The 19,862-nt window shown below is 47.6% G+C and overlaps 1 protein-coding gene across 4 annotated transcripts in view; it reads right to left on the bottom strand.

The window, feature by feature from the left end:
* Nucleotides 1-19,862, bottom strand: part of SLMAP (sarcolemma associated protein) — a 114,283-nt gene that overhangs the window by 23,823 nt on the left and 70,598 nt on the right. For all 4 annotated transcript variants that reach the window (XM_083156247.1, XM_083156249.1, XM_083156248.1 and 1 more), the window contains 2 exons: nucleotides 9,266-9,325; nucleotides 1,524-1,604 (listed from right to left, as the gene is read on the bottom strand). In XM_083156247.1, the coding sequence (XP_083012373.1) occupies nucleotides 1,524-1,604; nucleotides 9,266-9,325 (141 nt within the window). The remainder of the gene's footprint in view (nucleotides 1-1,523; nucleotides 1,605-9,265; nucleotides 9,326-19,862) is intronic.

Genomic DNA, 19,862 nt, shown 5'->3' with positions numbered 1-19,862 from the left:
AATGTAAAAATGTCATGTTCTTGAAGCAGTGGTTCTCAACCTCCCCACAGCAGTGCACGTTGTCCAGGTCACCTGGCAGGTGCATAGATGCATTCTAAAAGATCACAGGTGGAGCTAATTATTTCACCTGTGATTATTTGTGGAGACCTGGAAAACGTGAACTGTTGTGGTACTTAAGGACCGAGGTAGAGAACCATTGCTTCAAAGCATATTGAGGTATCGCAGAACAACGGGGATATAGTAATGCATTTCCTGAGTGTGGGAGCTTGGAGCAATGCACTGCAATACATTTGAAATGAAGAATTATTTGTTGATGACAAGCCAATGGATGACTAAGCCTTTGTGAGGGTTTGGCCAAATTACTAGATTGCAACAAGGCACAGACGTTCTGCAGAGAACAAGTGCCCCCACTGCTCAGAAGCGTACATTGTTAACAATAAAGTGCGTACACAGTAGAAAATATCATTTACGAATGATGATATGATATGGAGTTCCTGTTTTTGAATCCTCTCCTGGGTACAGGGCCGGTGCAAGGCACCGGAGCGCCCCAGGCGAGTCGGGGTGGGGGCGCCCCGGTGCCGGGGGGGGGGGGGATGTGTACCTGTCCTGCGGCTGTGTATATAAAGCTTGCGGCGGCAGCGGGGGGTCCCTGCAGTCAAGAAATAACCAGCGCTATCCGCCTGGCTACGCGGAAGTGCTTCTGTTGTGAAAACACTGGCCGGACGGCGCACGCTGATTGGCTGAATCTCAGCCAATCAGCGTGCGGCCAGTGTTTCCACAACAGAAGCGCTTCCGCGTAGCCAGGCGGATAGCGCTGGTTATTTCTTGACTGCAGGGACCCCCCGCTGCCGCCGCAAGCTTTATATACGCGAAATGCCGCCCTCCAGTGGCCGGCGCCCTAGGCAAATGCCTAGATTTGCCTAGTGGTGGCGCCGGCCCTGCCTGGGTATGTAACCCAAAATCAGTGTAGAGTCAGTAGGAGGCCTGACCAGGGCTCTCATTGGCCAGTATTCAATATCCGGGATCGTGGCTGGCAGCGAATCCGGTGTAGGATTCGCTGCACTTTCGCCGCAATTCTCCCTTCAGGGAGATTCGCCCGGCAGCCGCCCGGCTGACTTATTCAAAGCCTCAGGGGCTCTCTGCGCGTTCCCTCCACATGATTCGACAGTTGGTGACCATCAAATGATGTGGGTGTCGCCCCATAGGCTGCAAATGGATAAAAACATAGAATTTGATAGAAGATAAGAACCACTTGGCCCATCTAGTCTGCCCCTTTGGATGTTTTGGCAAAACATCCATTTGCAGCCGTGCGGGCAACTGGCATGCGAGAGGGAGGGGGCGCGGACCATCAAGGGGGGGGGGGTGGTTTATGTACACGCAATGCCGTTGCAAAAAAATCAAATCCAATGATACAGAGATAGCTGATTAATGCAAGACCGGAGGGAGATCACACAATGACAGTATACAGCTAGGTCTCAATGTGCCAGCCCTTGCCTTATATTACACTAGGAGATGGTGAATACCTGTAGTGTCGTCACTGCTCTTCTCCTTGCTGGGACTGAGTGTGTCTGATAAATCGGAATCTTTCACGTCTGTCGGACTCCCTACAAAGGTCACACACAAGAAAATGTTGGGTAAGTCAGCTTTATTTATTGTGAGCACAGACATATTTATCTATCAGGAAAACAAATTGGGGGAAGATTAGTACTACTGGCCAGAGGTAATCCACTCATGTCTCTGCACTAGCCTGTACACACAGCTGTTGTAGAGGACATCCTAACACACATTACCACTTACCTGCTACCGGCACCTGCACGGTTTTCTTCCATTATTCAGCCTTGCAACAGATATTGGCTAGACATCACTGAGCATACATTTTAACAGCTTATATCCTGCTTCCATTTTTGCAATCTTTCACACTATATTGATTAAGTGATCCTAAATATTTCCACCTCTTTATGTTCATAGTACCATTATATTGCTATTTGGAATTGTTGTCAATATTTGGAACGCCCCCCCCTTCACTTGTCCTTCCTGTTCACTTGTGTGATCATCCATCCATCTCCTCTGCACCCTTAACAGACTCCTCCTCCCTCTGTGTTATGCATCCCTCTAGACATCCTGGCCATCTTCCTTTGCCAGTCCCTGCATATCCATTTCACTCCTAGCCCCACTCCACCATAAACACCACTTATTTTTCACTACTTCTACATCTCTCCTCTTCCAAACCTTGTGTTCGTCTTGTCCTGCCCCATTACTCCTCCTCAGCACATACAACATACCAGCGACACGGCCAAACTCTTCCATACTCCAATCAGTCTTCCCCAACCTGCACCCTTTATAACACTAAATATGTACAGTATGTAATAAACTTAAATCGCCAATTCCCTAGATCTTCTTCCTCATTGTAAAAAACAAAACAAAAAACCAGGCTCTGAGTGTCTGACAACTTCTGTTGTCCTCCGTTTTTTGGGCTTCTCTTGATCACCTACATTCCTCAACCTGAAAACTGGCAAGGAGGTAACATAGGAGTCCTCCTCTCCCACCAATGCACATTCCTCCCGAAGCATCTATTTTTTTTTTTATTCCACTTGACCCACCTATTACGCAGAGTTCATTCTCCCGTGATGGTCATCTACCCAACCTCCCACTTACGATATAATATTACTGCCTGGCTCCTTCTCTTCCTGCTGCCATGAACTCTACCTCTTCAATTATTATGCATTCCTTCCATTGATTCTACACCTTGAAAACAGTACCTTGCACCTCATCTCTTCATAAAAGTATAGCAGCCCTCCGCATACCTCAATACTCTTACCTCCCTGTAATACCGCTTTTATACTAAAATCCCAGTTCCAACCAGGGATATGGAACACTGTCCCAATCATGGTCAGGCCACCGCTTACACTGCGGTGCTGACTGGAGACATTCCCGGGTCAGAATATTATACACTGAACACGGTACAGGGGGATGCAGTCAATTTCCCGGCGTTCAGAATCCCGACCGCCGAAATCCCGAAACTTTCTCCCTCCGTGGCTAATTTATTCACCCATAAAGGGAGAATAAATTAGCGTGCGGAGCGTAGCGAGGCACCGGGCCCGCTGCGTGGCGAGCCCACAAGGGGGGGCGCTCCACGTCCCCCCCTTGTCGGGATTCCAGCGACAGGATTTCAACCGCCGGGATTCCATACCGATTCGGTACAGGACCTTTAAGGGCGATGTTTGGAGCGAACATCTGCAAGCGCTGGGAAATGTGCTGGTCAGGACCACTGGGGCGCCTACATCATGCTGGTGGCAAGCCCAGATCTCTGGAAGCTGCCAGGTAGCCACAGCCTCTGTGCAGTGAACTGGCGCTGCATGCATGTGGAATACATTCACCTTCACCCTGGTACAGCTTCCACCTGCACAGCAGGGCAGACGGCATCAGACTGCATGTGCCCTGTCCCCCAGCCTTCCAACCTCCTACAATGATTGGGAGGCATGGGCTCTCCCATTGCTGTAAACGGGTTCCAGGTCCCATGACCTGCATTGCCATTTTACCGTGCCCACAACACGGGTCCATCCCATGGCCATACCTTCTTGATTCCCGGGTCACTGGACCTGGGTTATAATTTTTTTGGGGGTGGGTGGGCCATTTCCACTAAGGCCCGACCTTCCACCTACTTTTTTCCCAGTTTACATTCCTGGTTATGTCTTGTAAGCTCTCATCTTCCCCTGTTCTCTACCTCTAGAACCATACCTGTGCACCCTGTCTTCCAGTTCCCACCCCCCTCTGACCCTGCGTATCCATTTACTCACTGCATACAAGAATTCCTACACCCCATTCTCCTAGCTATACTCCCCCCCCCCCCCCCCCACTAACCACATAATACCAGCTTGCAATTAGTTGTATCGCTGCTATCCTCTGTACTGCTGTATTGTTATCCCTGCACAGTGCCGTGAATACCTTGTAATACAATGTAAGTAAAAGGTGCCTTATGTCACTGATGCATATATACCAATCTCAGCTGTTTCAACTATACTATAAATACATCTAGTAATGTAATACCAATTAGTGTATGATAATTGGATGTTGTGCAATCTTCACAGTAACTACTCACACATAATCACTGCAAACCCCCCCCCCCCCCATCCCAACAGCCCTCAGCACAATTTCCTCCACCGACTCTACAACTGGTGCTTTACTCCAGTCTAAAAACACTCACAGCTAATTAAGGGAACAGTAATATTGTTCACAGCAACCAGATGACTAATTGCACATGATAAATGACACAACCATCTGAATGGTTGCTAAGAATACCTACCCCCTCCTCCTCCACACACATAAGTGCCCCCCCCCCCATGCAATGTTACTCATCTATCTACTTCTACTTACTCAGTGCTAGACATCACTACTTCTAAATTAATCCATTATCCATATGCCCCATTTCCATTCTCAATCTATGACATAACCCAATTCAAGCTCCACTGTAAAACCCCAGTTATGACTGGTGCACATGAACAATTAATCACAGTATAATACGGGACACTTGTATAGACAGAAATAAAACATGTGTAACGCTCAGCTAGCCCATGATTTTATACAGGAAGTCTGCACAGGTTACTATGCCCTCCTGCACTGGTTCCCACACAGTGCCGCACTATGCTACACATGAAATGCGGTCGGAAGTGGGCGGACCCTGTTCTGCAGGATCTGGCCACACTGCTGTGTGTGGCCACAGACAGCCTCCTTGTGCCGCAGCAGGCCCCACTGAATGGGTCCCACAGCACCACTATGTGTGGCCACAGCCTTAGGAGTTCTTGAGGACCAGGGTTGGGAACCACTGCTCTACTGCATACAAATAAAACTGGTGTTGACCCTGGTGCTCTGTACAGTCTGAGCCAGAAACAGTGATAACAAGCATAGCAATGTGATCAGAATCGACCAGCACAGGCTGTGGCTCATCACAAATGCCGGAACCTTACAGAGTCGGCCTTTGTCACACAGCGAGGCAACAGTGCTTTGTCTGTACCCTGTTGGCAGAGGATGCCGCTACCCCATTCTAATCGGTCAAGCGTTCATAAAGCGGGCAGCACAGCCAACCTTGTCCCCATTGTGTGCACAATAAAAGGAAAAAGGAAAGGCGGCAGAACGGAAACAATTTACTTAATGAGACTGGCAACCTAAAATGAGGTATTTCTACCAGAGTGTTAGAACAGCTACGGCAATGTAATACAAAGAACTGGCTCACTGAACTGTAGGCATCACAATCTACAAGCTACGTCTGATAATTCATCGCCAGGGCTTCATCACCTTCAGGCCCAAGGGGAAAAGTGATAAAATACTGGAGAGAGATAAAGTGTAGAAGACGCTCTGAGCAACCAATCAGCTTCTGACATAGCTTGTAAAAAGACAAGAGTTCATTGGTTGTTATGGAAACTTCTTCACTTTATTGCTCTCCTGGATTTCAAACATCTCCCCCTAACAGTCACAGCTGCCCGTGGCAGTGCAATGTACAGTAATATAGGGATTTGTGCTCACAACTACTGCTGCTTGACGCTTTGTTACAGAGAGGTACAAGCAGGTACATTTCATAAGGCACATATATGTGGAATTGGCATTGCAGTGGAACTACAAGTCTCAGCATTCCCAGCAAAGTAACAGACCCTTTGTCCTGACTGATAAACAAATCAGATTTAGAACTGATAACAGTAAAGTAGGGAACAATGCTGAAGAAATCCCTGGCACTAGTCAGCTCTGGGAACAAGTGCATCCTGCAGTACCATGTAAGGACTGGAGCACTGTGCCACAAACCCTTTGGAATGAGTGGATGTAAGGAGGAGCAAGACGCAGAAGGGGTAACGCCAACACCCAGACTGCTGGTCAGACTCACCCTTTGTGTACTAGTCATCCGCAGCAAGAGAGGGGGATGGTGTATCCGCTCTCACCTACAATCTATCCAGCACATGGAACTTGCCCAAAATAGAATCACTTGTGTTAAGATAGGGTACAACTGCAGCCAGGGTTTTCTGATGTGTGAAGGGAGGGGGAGGGTGTCCTGCGGCATTTCAACCCATATTTTAAACTTTTGTATAACCTGCACTGTATAGAATTATACTAATACATGGGTGGTAGCAAGAGGGATAACACACGTGTGTTCTACATTATATGGGGAGACCGGCTGCTTGCCATTTCATGGAGGCAAACAAATACCTGCATTATGTCACATTGCCCTCTCTCGTGTCTTGGGTGTTATTGGACCTGTTTAATGTTATGTTTAGGATGCAATGAGACCAAAGGTGAAAATCCAAATCGGAGCTTCCTACCACAATCCGCTAATTTGGAAATTGGACTTGGCACAGTGGCACAATGGTTAGCAGTGCTGCCTCACAGTACACTGCGCTGTGGATTTAACGCATAAGAGCGCTGTGTGCCGTCCTAAGACTGGACTAATAAAACACACTGATTATAGTATATGTATGACTAATGTACGTGTATAATCTGATAGTAGATTACAGGACCATCCGGGACAGGGACTAATGAAGACAGTCTGGAAGAATATTGATATAGACCAGGGGTAGCCAACTCCAGCCCTGAAGAGCTACCAACAGTTAATGTTTTCCAGGTCTCATCACAGGTGAAGTAAATAGCTCCACCTGTGGATCTTTTATAATGTGTCAGTCAGTAATGAGTGCACCTGTGTACTTGTGAGGTGAGCTGAAAAACTAGCACTGATGGTAGCTCTCGAGGACTGGAGTTGGCTACCCCTGATATAGACCACGGATTCTCAAAGTCGGTCCTCAGGACCCCACACAGTGCATGTTTTGCAGGTCTCCTCACAATCATAATATGAAATAATTAGCTCCACTTGTGGATCTTTTAAAATGTGTCAATGAGTCATAGGTGCACCTGCCGGGTGACCTGGAAAACATGTACTGTGTGGGGTCCTGAGGACTGGAGTTGGCTACCCCTGATGTAGTCCATTAAGCAGTTATTGCAATCATGTCCATTATCTCTTATATATTTGGCTACATCTGTCACTCAAAGTGGGTGTCTGTGTCTATAACGCTCTGTTCCTGGACTTTCCTCTTAATGTGTGATTGCCTTCATCTGTGCTGAACACCTTTCTGAGAAATTAACCTGTTTAAAACAGGTGATGGCAATCATACATTAAGGGGAAGTCTAGAAACAGAGCATTGTGTCCCTCCTGGAGAGGGTCATGTTGGGAGGTATGTGACAGAGAACCAGCCCAGTGAGCCCACAGACAGTGCCAGACACCCACTGCCTTCCCATGTTGCCCAGCACTGCTACTCCATAGCCACCAGGTGAGCGCCCCCTCCCGCGATTTGCGGCAAAACTCCCCCCCCGCGCGCGCCCCCCCCTCCCGCGATTTGCGGCAAAACCTCCCCCCCCCGCGCGCCCCCCCTCCCGCGATTCGCGGCAAAAACACCCGCTCCCCCGCGACCCCCCCTACCGTGGTTCGCAGCAAAAACACCCCCGCGACCCCCCCTCCCGCGATTCGCTGCAAAACCCCCCCCCCCCCACGACCCCTCCCGCAATTCGGGGCGGCACCCCCCCTGCGACCCCCCTCCCAATTCGCAGCAGCCCCAGGATTAAATGGCACATGCAAAACACTGACATGGCTATGGTCGACAATGAAAAAGGTTGACATGAGTTTTTGAAGATTTATTTTTAATTTTTTTAATTTTTTCATATTCATTGTCATGTGTCGACATGGACACCAATGAAGTGGCACACTTATGTCAACATTTACATGTGTTGACCTTTCTGTGTTGATTTTTTCTTGTGGCGATTCGCGTCACACCCCCCGCAACCCCCCCTCCCGCGATTCGCGGCAACCCCCGTGACCCCACACCTCCCACAATTCGCGGCAACCCCCCACCGGAACCCCTGTGAACCCCGCCCTCCCGCGATTCGCGGCACCCACCCCCACGACCCCCCCTCCCGCAATTCGCGGCACCCCCCCGTGATTCGCAGCAGCTCCAGAATTAAATTGCACATGGAAAACACTGACATGGCTATGGTCGACAATGAAAAAGGTTGACATGAGTTTTTGAAGTTTTTTTTTTCATTTTTTGAATATTTTCATATTCATTCTCATGTGTCGACATGGATACCAATGAAGTGCCACACTTATGTCAACATTTACATGTGTTGACCTTTCTGTGTTGATTTTTTCTTGTGGCGATTTGCGTCACCCCCCCCCCACAACCCCCACTCCCGCGATTCACGGCACACACACACACACCTCCCCCGCGATTCTCGGCACCCCACCCCGTGACCCCCCTCCCGTGATTCACGGCACACCCCCGCGACCCCCCCTCCCATGATTCGCCGCAACCCCCGCCCCGTAACCCCCCCTCCCGCGATTCGCGGCACCCACCCCCGCGACCCCCCCTCCCGCAATTCGCGGCAGCTCCAGAATTAAATTGCACATGGAAAACACTGACATGGCTATGGTCGACAATGAAAAAGGTTGACATGAGTTTTTGAAGTTTTTTTTTTAATTTTTTGAATGTTTTCATATTCATTCTCATGTGTCGACATGGACACCAATGAAGTGCCACACTTTGTCAACATTTACATGTGTTGACCTTTCTGTGTTGATTTTTTCTTGTGGCGATTCGCGTCACACCCCCCCTGAACCCCCACTCCCGCGATTCACGGCACACACACCCCCCCGCGATTCTCGGCACCCCACCCCGTGACCCCCCCTCCCGTGATTCACGGCACACCCCCCGCGACCCCCCCTACCATGATTCGCCGCAACCCCCGCCCCCATAACCCCCCTCCCGCGATTCTCTGCAATCCCTCCCCTCCCGCGATTCGCAGCATCCACCCCCCCCACAACCCCTCCTCCTGCAATTCGCGGCACCCACCGCGACCCCCCCTCCTGCAATTCGCGGCACCCTCCGCGACCCCCCCTCCCGCGATTCGCGGACACCTAAGTTGCAATACAGGGCATCTTTCATACAATTCTAACCATATTTCTCATATACAAACGTTCACAAATTAAGGGGGCGCAGCCCCTTACGACGGTGTGAAGAGCGCCCGTAGGGCGCGATGAATCACCTAGTACAGAATAAAGACCAAGTGCAGAGAAATGATTATTATTCTACAAACAAGATACACAATCATTATGTAGTGTATAGTTACAGTGTATTACTAAATGAGTGAGAATATTTACATGCTACCTCTCAGAGAACAGTTACCGTATATTAAACCATTCCATTCTATCCCAATACACACAGGACACATACTGTACCTTTCAGAAGCTGGCTCTCTTGCTCTTCTTTGGTCAGATGCTCGTCGTCTATAAGTTTGTCTGTCAGAGAGAACAGAGGCTGGTGAGCGCAGTACAGTGAAAGTCATCTACTTGCACACAAAAGTTGAGCACATTCCATGCCCTTATATAAAGCCTGGGACAGAGCCCACCCATCTGCAGGCTGGGCAGAAACCTGGCCACTGCTGCACAGATACAGCAACTGCAAATTGTCCAAATTCTAAATCCTGATAGACCTGACGTTACCGGGGACATCAGCTATTGCACTGGGCACTCGAAGGCTGGACACACATACACTTTGTTACACACAAAGCTCAGCAACCAATACATAGAAGTATAGAAATGTATAAACATATACTACAATTACTGGCAGATGAGCAGAATCGGCCATTTACAGATAATCTGAATATAACACAAGAACGGACTGCGTTATCTTGCAGCCAGACTTTGGAACTAACGCCGAGCACTTATTCCCACTTCATACAAAAAGAATTTGGCAGCCAACTTTGCAGTGTGTGAATGATATACAGTTCCATTAATGGTCATAAAATGAACTTCTGCTCAAAAGATGATCAAATGAGTAAAACAAAAAAGCCAAGCAAAAAATACGCCCTACTTTGGATTTTCCTAGATGTGTTCTGTACAATGACAAAACCTTTTTTCTCTTCACAATGGATAACAAGGGTTCTGATACAATGGAAACCAGGACACCATTCGCTCTTCTTGTGGGCAGATGACTGTTTGTCATTACAAAGACTGATTGCTCATCAAATCTACAAGATCTTTCTAGAAGACATATGCACTAACATTTATTAATTACCAGTTTCTTATATAGCGCACACATATTCCGCAGCGCTTTACAGAGAATATTTGTACAGTCACAGCAGTCCCTGCTAGAGCTCACACTCTATATTCACTACCACATGCACACAGACATTCTAGGGTTCATTTTGTTGGAAGCCAATTAGCCTACCAGTATATTTTTGGACTGGGGGAGGAAACCCACGAAGCACAGGGAGAATATACAAACTCCGCACAGTTAGGGTCATGGTAGTAATGGAACACATGACCTCAGTGCTGTGAGGCAGTATTGCTAACCATTACACATCTGCAGTGAAAATACTTAGATCTTCAGATATCAGACACTGCATTCAGTAGGTTTTATAAGTCAAATCATAAGGGGCTATGCTCAACCTCCCCCTAGCTTCTCGCTGCGTGGAATGCTGGAGCCGCAGGCTAGTATCAGCTGGACTCTTACCCCAGCAGGAGACTTGCGATGAAGGGAGAGGTTTGTGTCAGGGAGGATGGAGGGTGCAGACACCTTTTCAGTGGGCAACAAATTGTAAGGCATCCTAACTCACACAGGGGTATGTATGAAGCAGTGATAAAGGAGGAGAAGTGATAATGTGCTTGGTACTTTATCACTGGCCAATCAGCTACTAACTGTCCCTCTTTAAACTCAGCCTGTAACTTAACAGTCAGGAGCGGATTGGTCAGTGATAAAGTACCAGGCACTTTATCACTTCTCTTCCCTTATCACTGCTTCATACATATACAACACAGTGAGAAGCTGCGGGGATGTGGAGCATGGCGTTGACCACTATGCTGACATTAATAGTGGCCACTCTGGGCTTATATACAGTTGGACTACATTCTAACAGGCAGCTTGCACTAATATAGAACCACACTGGGATCAAATGTTGCAGAACTTAAAACACCTAATTCAGACCTGGTAGCAAGGCTGCAATTTTTACGTATGGACAAAACCATGCTGCACTGCAGGTGGGGCAGATGTAACATGTGCAGAGATAGTTAGATTTGGGTGGGGTGTGTTCAAACTGAATCTAAAATTGCAGTGTAAGAATAAAGCAGGCAGTATTTACTCTTCACAGAAACAAAATAACTCCCCCCAAATGTAACTATATGCACCTGTCACATCTGCCCCACCTGTAGTGTAGCATGGTTTTAGCCGGACTTCGCTAGCAGGTAACCACTGCAGGTACTAACACAGGGTAATATAGGGGACAGACTGCATGGGCCCACACTACTGAGTAACCAATGCTTCCTGATTGCTGGGTGCAGGTACTAACACAGGGTAATATAGGGGACAGACTGCATGGGCCCACACTACTGAGTAACCAATGCTTCCTGATTGCTGGGTGCAGGTACTAACACAGGGTAATGTGGGGACAGACTGCATGGGCCCACACTACTGAGTAACCGATGCTTCCTGATTGCTGGGTGCAGGTACTAACACAGGGTAATATAGGGGACAGACTGCATGGGCCCACACTACTGAGTAACCAATGCTTCCTGATTGCTGGGTGCAGGTACTAACACAGGGTAATGTGGGGACAGACTGCATGGGCCCACTCTACTGAGTAACCGATGCTTTCTGATTGCTGGGTGCAGGTACTAACACAGGGTAATATAGGGGACAGACTGCATGGGCCCACACTACTGAGTAACCGATGCTTTCTGATTGCTGGGTGCAGGTACTAACACAGGGTAATGTGGGGACAGACTGCAAGGGCCCACACTACTGAGTAACCGATGCTTCCTGATTGCTGGGTGCAGGTACTAACACAGGGTAATGTGGGGACAGACTGCATGGGCCCACACTACTGAGTAACCGATGCTTCCTGATTGCTGGGTGCAGGTACTAACACAGGGTAATATGGGGACAGACTGCATGGGCCCACACTACTGAGTAACCGATGCTTCCTGATTGCTGGGTGCAGGTACTAACACAGGGTAATGTGGGGACAGACTGCATGGGCCCACACTACTGAGTAACCAATGCTTCCTGATTGCTGGGTGCAGGTACTAACACAGGGTAATGAGGGGACAGACTGCATGGGCCCACACTACTGAGTAACCGATGCTTCCTGATTGCTGGGTGCAGGTACTAACACAGGGTAATGTGGGGACAGACTGCATGGGCCCACACTACTGAGTAACCAATGCTTCCTGATTGCTAGGTGCAGGTACTAACACAGGGTAATGTGGGGACAGACTGCATGGGCCCACACTACTGAGTAACCGATGCTTCCTGATTGCTGGGTGCAGGTACTAACACAGGGTAATGTGGGGACAGACTGCATGGGCCCACACTACTGAGTAACCGATGCTTCCTGATAGCTGGGTGCAGGTACTAACACAGGGTAATGTGGGGACAGACTGCATGGGCCCACACTACTGAGTAACCGATGCTTTCTGATTGCTGGGTGCAGGTACTAACACAGGGTAATGTGGGGACAGACTGCATGGGCCCACACTACTGAGTAACCGATGCTTCCTGATTGCTGGGTGCAGGTACTAACACAGGGTAATGTGGGGACAGACTGCATGGGCCCACACTACTGAGTAACCGATGCTTCCTGATAGCTGGGTGCAGGTACTAACACAGGGTAATGTGGGGACAGACTGCATGGGCCCACACTACTGAGTAACCGATGCTTCCTGATTGCTGGGTGCAGGTACTAACACAGGGTAATGTGGGGACAGACTGCATGGGCCCACACTACTGAGTAACCGATGCTTTCTGATTGCTGGGTGCAGGTACTAACACAGGGTAATGTGGGGACAGACTGCATGGGCCCACACTACTGAGTAACCGATGCTTCCTGATTGCTGGGTGCAGGTACTAACACAGGGTAATATAGGGGACAGACTGCATGGGCCCACACTACTGAGTAACCAATGCTTTCTGATTGCTGGGTGCAGGTACTAACACAGGGTAATATGGGGACAGACTGCATGGGCCCACACTACTGAGTAACCGATGCTTCCTGATTGCTGGGTGCAGGTACTAACACAGGGTAATATAGGGGACAGACTGCATGGGCCCACACTACTGAGTAACCGATGCTTTCTGATTGCTGGGTGCAGGTACTAACACAGGGTAATGTGGGGACAGACTGCATGGGCCCACACTACTGAGTAACCGATGCTTTCTGATTGCTGGGTGCAGGTACTAACACAGGGTAATGTGGGGACAGACTGCATGGGCCCACACTACTGAGTAACCGATGCTTCCTGATTGCTGGGTGCAGGTACTAACACAGGGTAATGTGGGGACAGACTGCATGGGCCCACACTACTGAGTAACCGATGCTTCCTGATTGCTGGGTGCAGGTACTAACACAGGGTAATGTGGGGACAGACTGCATGGGCCCACACTACTGAGTAACCAATGCTTCCTGATTGCTGGAGAGACACGTGGCAGCCAAGCTGGCAGGATGGGACTCTCTAGGGATTCCCTCAGAGGTGACTTACAAATATTTCTTCACTCACCCTGTGCGAACCTGTCCAAGAAGTGCCACCTATCTGAAGTCACATATGCTGCTCTCTATCTCAGTCAGTGTGACCGCAGGTGTCGCTGTTGGTTACTGGCACGCAGGAGAGATCTTGATGAATCATAGTCCATGAAAGTGGACACCAGGGGGAATTAGCAGGGACAGAAATAGACCTGAGCTGTCACTGGCAGACGCACTGATGGAATGATCGGACTTCCACAAGTCACTTTATGGGAATAAGTACAGACATCGTCCATCCACAGCTAGAACATCAGGGATCTCCATCGGAAAGAGGATGGTGGAGAGGAAGCATAAAAGGAGGCTTCATTTGCTCTCATAATGAAACTGTATTTTCCTAATAATAATCGTATTTATATAGCGCTCTTTCTCCAATAGGACTCAAGGCGCTTAACAGATAGAATGAATGTAATACAGTACAGGAACAGAAAAGCTTTTCATAAACAATACTAGGGAATAATAGGGAACAATGGAAATGCTTGAGTAAACAGCAAAGTCTTGAGTCCAGTTTTGAAGGATTCTTGAGGGATGGTCTCTACTTTGTGATTTTCCCGGTATTTGGAAAGTTTCCAAAAATGGGTCTGCCAGTGTCCAAAAACGGCACTTAAACGGTAAACGGTAATATACCGTTTAAGAGATGCGGTGTGAAAGGGGTTTTCACCTGGCAGACCCATTTTTGGAGAAACGTTTTCAAATACAGGGTCAAAGGCAGTTATGCAGTCTGAAAGCAGCATTAGGGGGGGTACACAGCAGAACGATTAGGGCTCAATTTCATCAATCTGGATCCAATTCCGACCGATTGGATGCAGATTGTATGTAGATTGGGCATGTTTAGATCCAATTCCGATCCAATTCCAATCCGATGCGCGTCCCCGCTGTCGTTTGGTCGTTTTACAGATCCTACCTGCTGCTGGTAGGATCTTTAAAAGATCCATTCAACTGGATACAGACTCGGATCGGATTGGGATCAGATTGGATGCAGATCGTTAGCAGATCGTGTGCTCCAACAGATCGTGCGACCATCACACAATCTGCTAACAATCTACTAACAATCAGGATCTTTCTGGTGTGTACCAGGCCTTAGTTTGCTACCATCTGCAATCACATCATATCCTAAGAATTAGATTTGATTATTATATATATGGTAACGATACAGATTCATCACGGAATGATAACAGGAGGGAGAACTTTAGCTTATGATCATTTATACCGTCAAGAACACAAGTTACAAAGTGTCAATAAATAGGAGCAGCGTGTTCTAGCAGAAAGTACAGTCATGAAGCTGACTCACCGCAGCAGCTGCAGGTTCTGTTTCCATATTACACGCTGTACTTGTGTACATGGCGGGTGACGACGTGTTACACAGTACACTACATTACATTATAGCCAGAAACAATGCAAATCTCACACATGGGGCCTTATTCAGATCTGAGCTCAGTACAAATTTGTTTGGATAATGTGCAAAACCATGTGCACTGCAGGTGGGGCAGATGTAACATGTATAAAGAGAGTTACATTTTTGTGAATTATTTTGTTTCTGTGCAGGGTAAATACTGGCTGCATTATTTTTACACTGCAAATTAGATTTCAGTTTCAGCACACAACACCCAAATTTAACTCTCTCTATACAGGTTACATCTGCCCCACCTGCAGTGCACATGGTTTTGCCCATTTTCCAAACAAATTTGTACTGAGCTCAGGTCTGAATAAGGCCCATGGAGAGAGACATGAATGAGCAACTCCTCTCAGCAGGAAAGGTAGAGATGTGTCCTCCTACCAGTGGCATAAGTTTGTCCCGGTTGCTCAGAGGCAAGATAAATATTGGTGCCCCTCAAATAGCTCAATCAGTAAGGTGTCTGTCTCTATTAAGACAGGTCATGGGTTCTAATACAGGGTGTGACACCAAAATGATGATAATAATAACGATATTAGGAGTGTAAGACAGCCATAGAAGCGATATTGATGGCTTCTAATTAACTGATTCAAACTCGCATGGGAGGAGAGGTGCCCCCTTGGGAGCAGGAGCCCGGAGGCAGATGACTCCATTGCCTCCCAGAGTTACGCCTCTGCCTCCTGCATCATTGCTGCAGTATCAAACCCCTCTGCCAGAATGCCAGGTCCCATCAGCCCATGCTAACATCAGTCATTTTCTCTGCCGAAAGTGCGTTGTTGTCCCAACTCAATGAGTATAGAAAGCAACAGGAGACTGACAAGTAAAACCTATCTAATTAAGACAGATTACACTTGTATATCTGTGTGTGTCTGAGCATAGGTGCCGATTTATGTTTTTTGCTGGTGGATGCGCAAGCCAAAAATAGAGGAGTGGCTTCATGGGGAAGGGGTGTGGCCACACAATAATACCAATTTATATTACGGAGCACAGTTGTCTCCAATATTCAAATATACAGCAAAAGAGTTCCACATACATAAATGCCCCCACAGTGAAGGTACATAAATGCCCCCACAGTGAAGGTACATAAATGCCCCCACAGTGAAGGTACATAAATGCCCCCACAGTGCAGGTACATAAATGCCCCCACAGTGCAGGTACATTAATGCCCCCACAGTGCAGGTACTCTGCAGCATACTGTTTCCCAGGTGACGGGTCCGGCAATGTGGGTGCTGCAGCCGCAAATTAGCAAGTTAATATGGTGGCCCAGCAGCGGGACTCGGGCCCGTGGGTGCTCATCAATTTCCGTGGGTGCTCGGGCCCTTGAGCACCCACAGAATCGGCACCTATGTGTCTGAGTATGTATGCGAAGTGTTACAACGTAGAAGCAGATTGTTTTTCCGTAATACAAATTCTATTCTACTCTGTATACAGACTCAGGGGTATATTCAATTTATGCCGGATCCATTCCAAAATTCTTTTGACGGAATGGATCAGCATCCATTATTTGGATTTGGCCACTGTTTGATGATCACCCGGCTGGCGTGGGGACCACGTAAGCGCAACGACAGAAGGCGGCTCCGGGTGAGAGGCGATGGGAGGGTACGGGAGGCCGCGGTCAATATACCTGGTTTCCGGCAGGTTGTAACATTCCGACATGCTGAAAAAAAACAGCCAGCACTGAATAGGTCGGAATCCCTTCCAACCTATTCATGTCGAAAACCGCGGTATTTTGGCAAGACTGCAGTTTAGACATCAAGTGAATATCCCCCCCCCCCCCCTTACTGGCACACCGCAGCCTATTTTTTGGCAAGTGTGTCAAATCAATAAATCACAGAGGATTTTCAATTTTTGGAGCAGATCACAGATCTGCGCACTCCTGCTGTGTGTGCAGGTAAGTGAAGAGAAGATAACTGAGGAAGCCACATATAACCCCAGATACCGGTCACCAACCTGTCATACAATTTTAGCAATAGAAATATAAAACTTCAAACATCGTTGCCCAAGGTTCTACTGAACTGGATATATTCATTCTCACACTGGGCAACCACAATATATGGGGTTCAGAAATCAGGGAGATGGGGCTACTGTCCAAGAATTATTGCTACAATGATTCTGGAACATACAGCACGCTAGCCTCACGCAGAACAGACTGTTCGTCTGTGGATAACTACATACGGGATGCAGTTTAAATCCTGGCGTTCAGAATCCCGACGCCGGAATCCCGACCGCCGAAATCCCGACCGTTTCTCCCTCCGGGGGTGTCCACGACACCCCCGGAGGGAGGATAAATTAGTGTGCCGAGCGTAGCGAGGCACCGGGCCCGCTGCGTGGCGAGCCCGCAAGGGGGGGCGATCCACGTCCCCCCCTTGTCGGGATTTCGGCGGTCGGGATTTTGAACGCCGGGATCCCGACCGCCGGGATTTCATACTGAATCCCTACATACATTTAAGTGTAGGATTAAACATATGCTTCATATGATGCTAAGTATACAACGGCAGAGATGGAAAGTAAAAAGCAATACAAGGTTACATATAAAGCTGGGGAAGGTAGAAGGGGTAGGATGTAACCGGACCCTAAACAGGATCGGGTTTCTCTCAGGTTAACACCATGTGTGCAGATTATGGTCACAGGTTCCTCTGCCAAACCATCTGCCCACATACAAATGTCTGAGCCCTGAACCCAGCCACATCCGGGAGTGTGGCAGCAGCACTGCAGCCTCTAGTGCCCAGCAATCGTCTGAGCTCTGCTCTCACCACAGCACTAATCAGTGTGTGACAGGGTTCCTAAGATTACTTCTGATCAAGCCCCGTAAACATGTTAATCGTGTGAGCTGTAAGCTTTGCAGCATTCTACAGGCCTTCAGCATAATGCTCGCTTATATAGGGAACCGAATAAAAGGAATATGGCAAATGGTCAGTAATAAACTTCTGTACATCTCTAATCTAATAAAACGTCTCCACAAATGTAATGACTGCCGGATATACACTATTACCTTCAGACAATATGTAATCTGGGGATCACAGCATCTAACACACACAGTTCCTTATGCCCAGTGACAGACAGGGATAAAGCCAATCCCTACGTTCACCAGGGGAACAGAATATTTGGCATTTTGTGCAGATTAATGCAGTCACAAAATACAGTATATGAGAGGATGCGGAGATGAACACACATTATACACTATTGCTGCAGTCGCACCAAACATCCATTCTCTGTGCACCTGGTACCCTGTGACTCCATGCATGCCGAGCGTCATTTTTGCACAAATGTGTCTCCTAATCATTTAAGGATGCAACAATACCTCAGAGACTGCACCGATCGATGTGAAATCATATATCTGTGTGCGACAGAGTCTGAATCTGTATATGTAGTGCTACTATGCATTGGCCAAGGCCCCTGTGCTGCGCACATAGACCAAATGCCGTCACACACAGATAAACAGGTGTCGCATCTCTGCCAGGGAAGTGTCCACCTTCATTAACCATTCTGTCTCCTTCCACAATAGATATAGCACTGGACGTTAAGGACAGGTATATTATAACTGAAAGCTACAGAAATGCAATGAATTCCCATTGATAAGTATTTACTGTACTGAGCGATTTAATTTAGAACTGATAAACGAGACTGCAGTAAATCTTACCATAAAGCATCCATTATATTCCAGCTATAGGTGATAATGCTGCACTAAGTGCCAGGCTGGACAGAATTAATGGAAGGGGGAAATTCGGGGTCAGGTGTGAATTAATAGAATGACAATGTCTAAGACCGTCATTAGGTCAACACCATATGGTAGACATGCGTTCCGTCGACAAGTATAAAAGGCCAACACTTATAATAAATTGTGTTCCAGATGTAGTAGCTTCCCTTTTATCTGACCCCATATCAGTAGTAACTGCTCACAGGTTACTATTCCCAATAGATAGTCACATGGATTGTACATAGAGGAGAACATAAATCTGGAACAACAAACCTAATGAACATGTCGACCATATGGTGTTGATCCCAGAGACTGAATTTATATATTGTCATCCATCATCCGCGTACCTTCTACCCCCATGTTCCGCACAGACATGGTTATTGCCTATGAAGTGGGTACAGAGCCAGGTGGTGGGGAGTAATGGTGGTTGGGGGGAGTAAAGAGAGATTGCGGCATGTCTGGAAAGGTCTCTGTATTGTTGGATGTTAGGAGTGTGCCTGGCGATGGAGTGGGAATGGATGGGGATGGAGGAGTATAGTTGAATATGCTTGGTGGAGAGAGTTAATTAGCAACTATTTTACTAACCAAAAAAGTTAGTTTGGGAACGAACTTAAAAAGTTTGTTTGGTCCTTGTTTAGTTTCACGGCAGCGATATATCGGATGCAATATCGGCCGATTCGATGCGATTTTTTAACTGTTCATAACCCCACTATCCACTACGCATGGAGGTGTGGCGAGCCCCACTAGGGGACGCGGATTACCTTGCTCGCCACACTAAATAAAATCAAAGGCAGGGTGGGGGTAGGGTTGGAAATGTAATGATTTACGTTACTAAAACGGATGATGGAATTCAATCATGTGTTTGGATATACTCATCAGATTGGTGGCGTTTGGTTAAAGGTGAAATGTTTATGTATTAATGGTTTTTTTTGCAACTAACTCTTAAAAAAAAGCATGACAGTATGTATGAAAATACATACAATACCTGGCAGTATCTTAAGGTGTCCACACACTAGAAAGATTTGCGATCTTAAGATGTGCGCATAAATTAGCCTTAAAATCTTTTGTCTGTCCTGGACAAAAAAGATTTAAGGCAAGCGCACATCTTTACCAAAGATTTTTCTTAAGATCCCGTGTGCGTTCCTATGGATCTTTTGTTAAATCTTCTGATCT

This window comes from Crinia signifera, chromosome 8, assembly GCF_055691185.1.
Source record: "Crinia signifera chromosome 8, ASM5569118v1, whole genome shotgun sequence".
In the NCBI taxonomy this organism is placed as follows: Eukaryota; Metazoa; Chordata; class Amphibia; order Anura; family Myobatrachidae; genus Crinia; species Crinia signifera.
The sequence above is the reverse complement of the archived record's forward strand: the minus strand, read 5'-3'. Positions and strand labels throughout refer to the sequence as shown.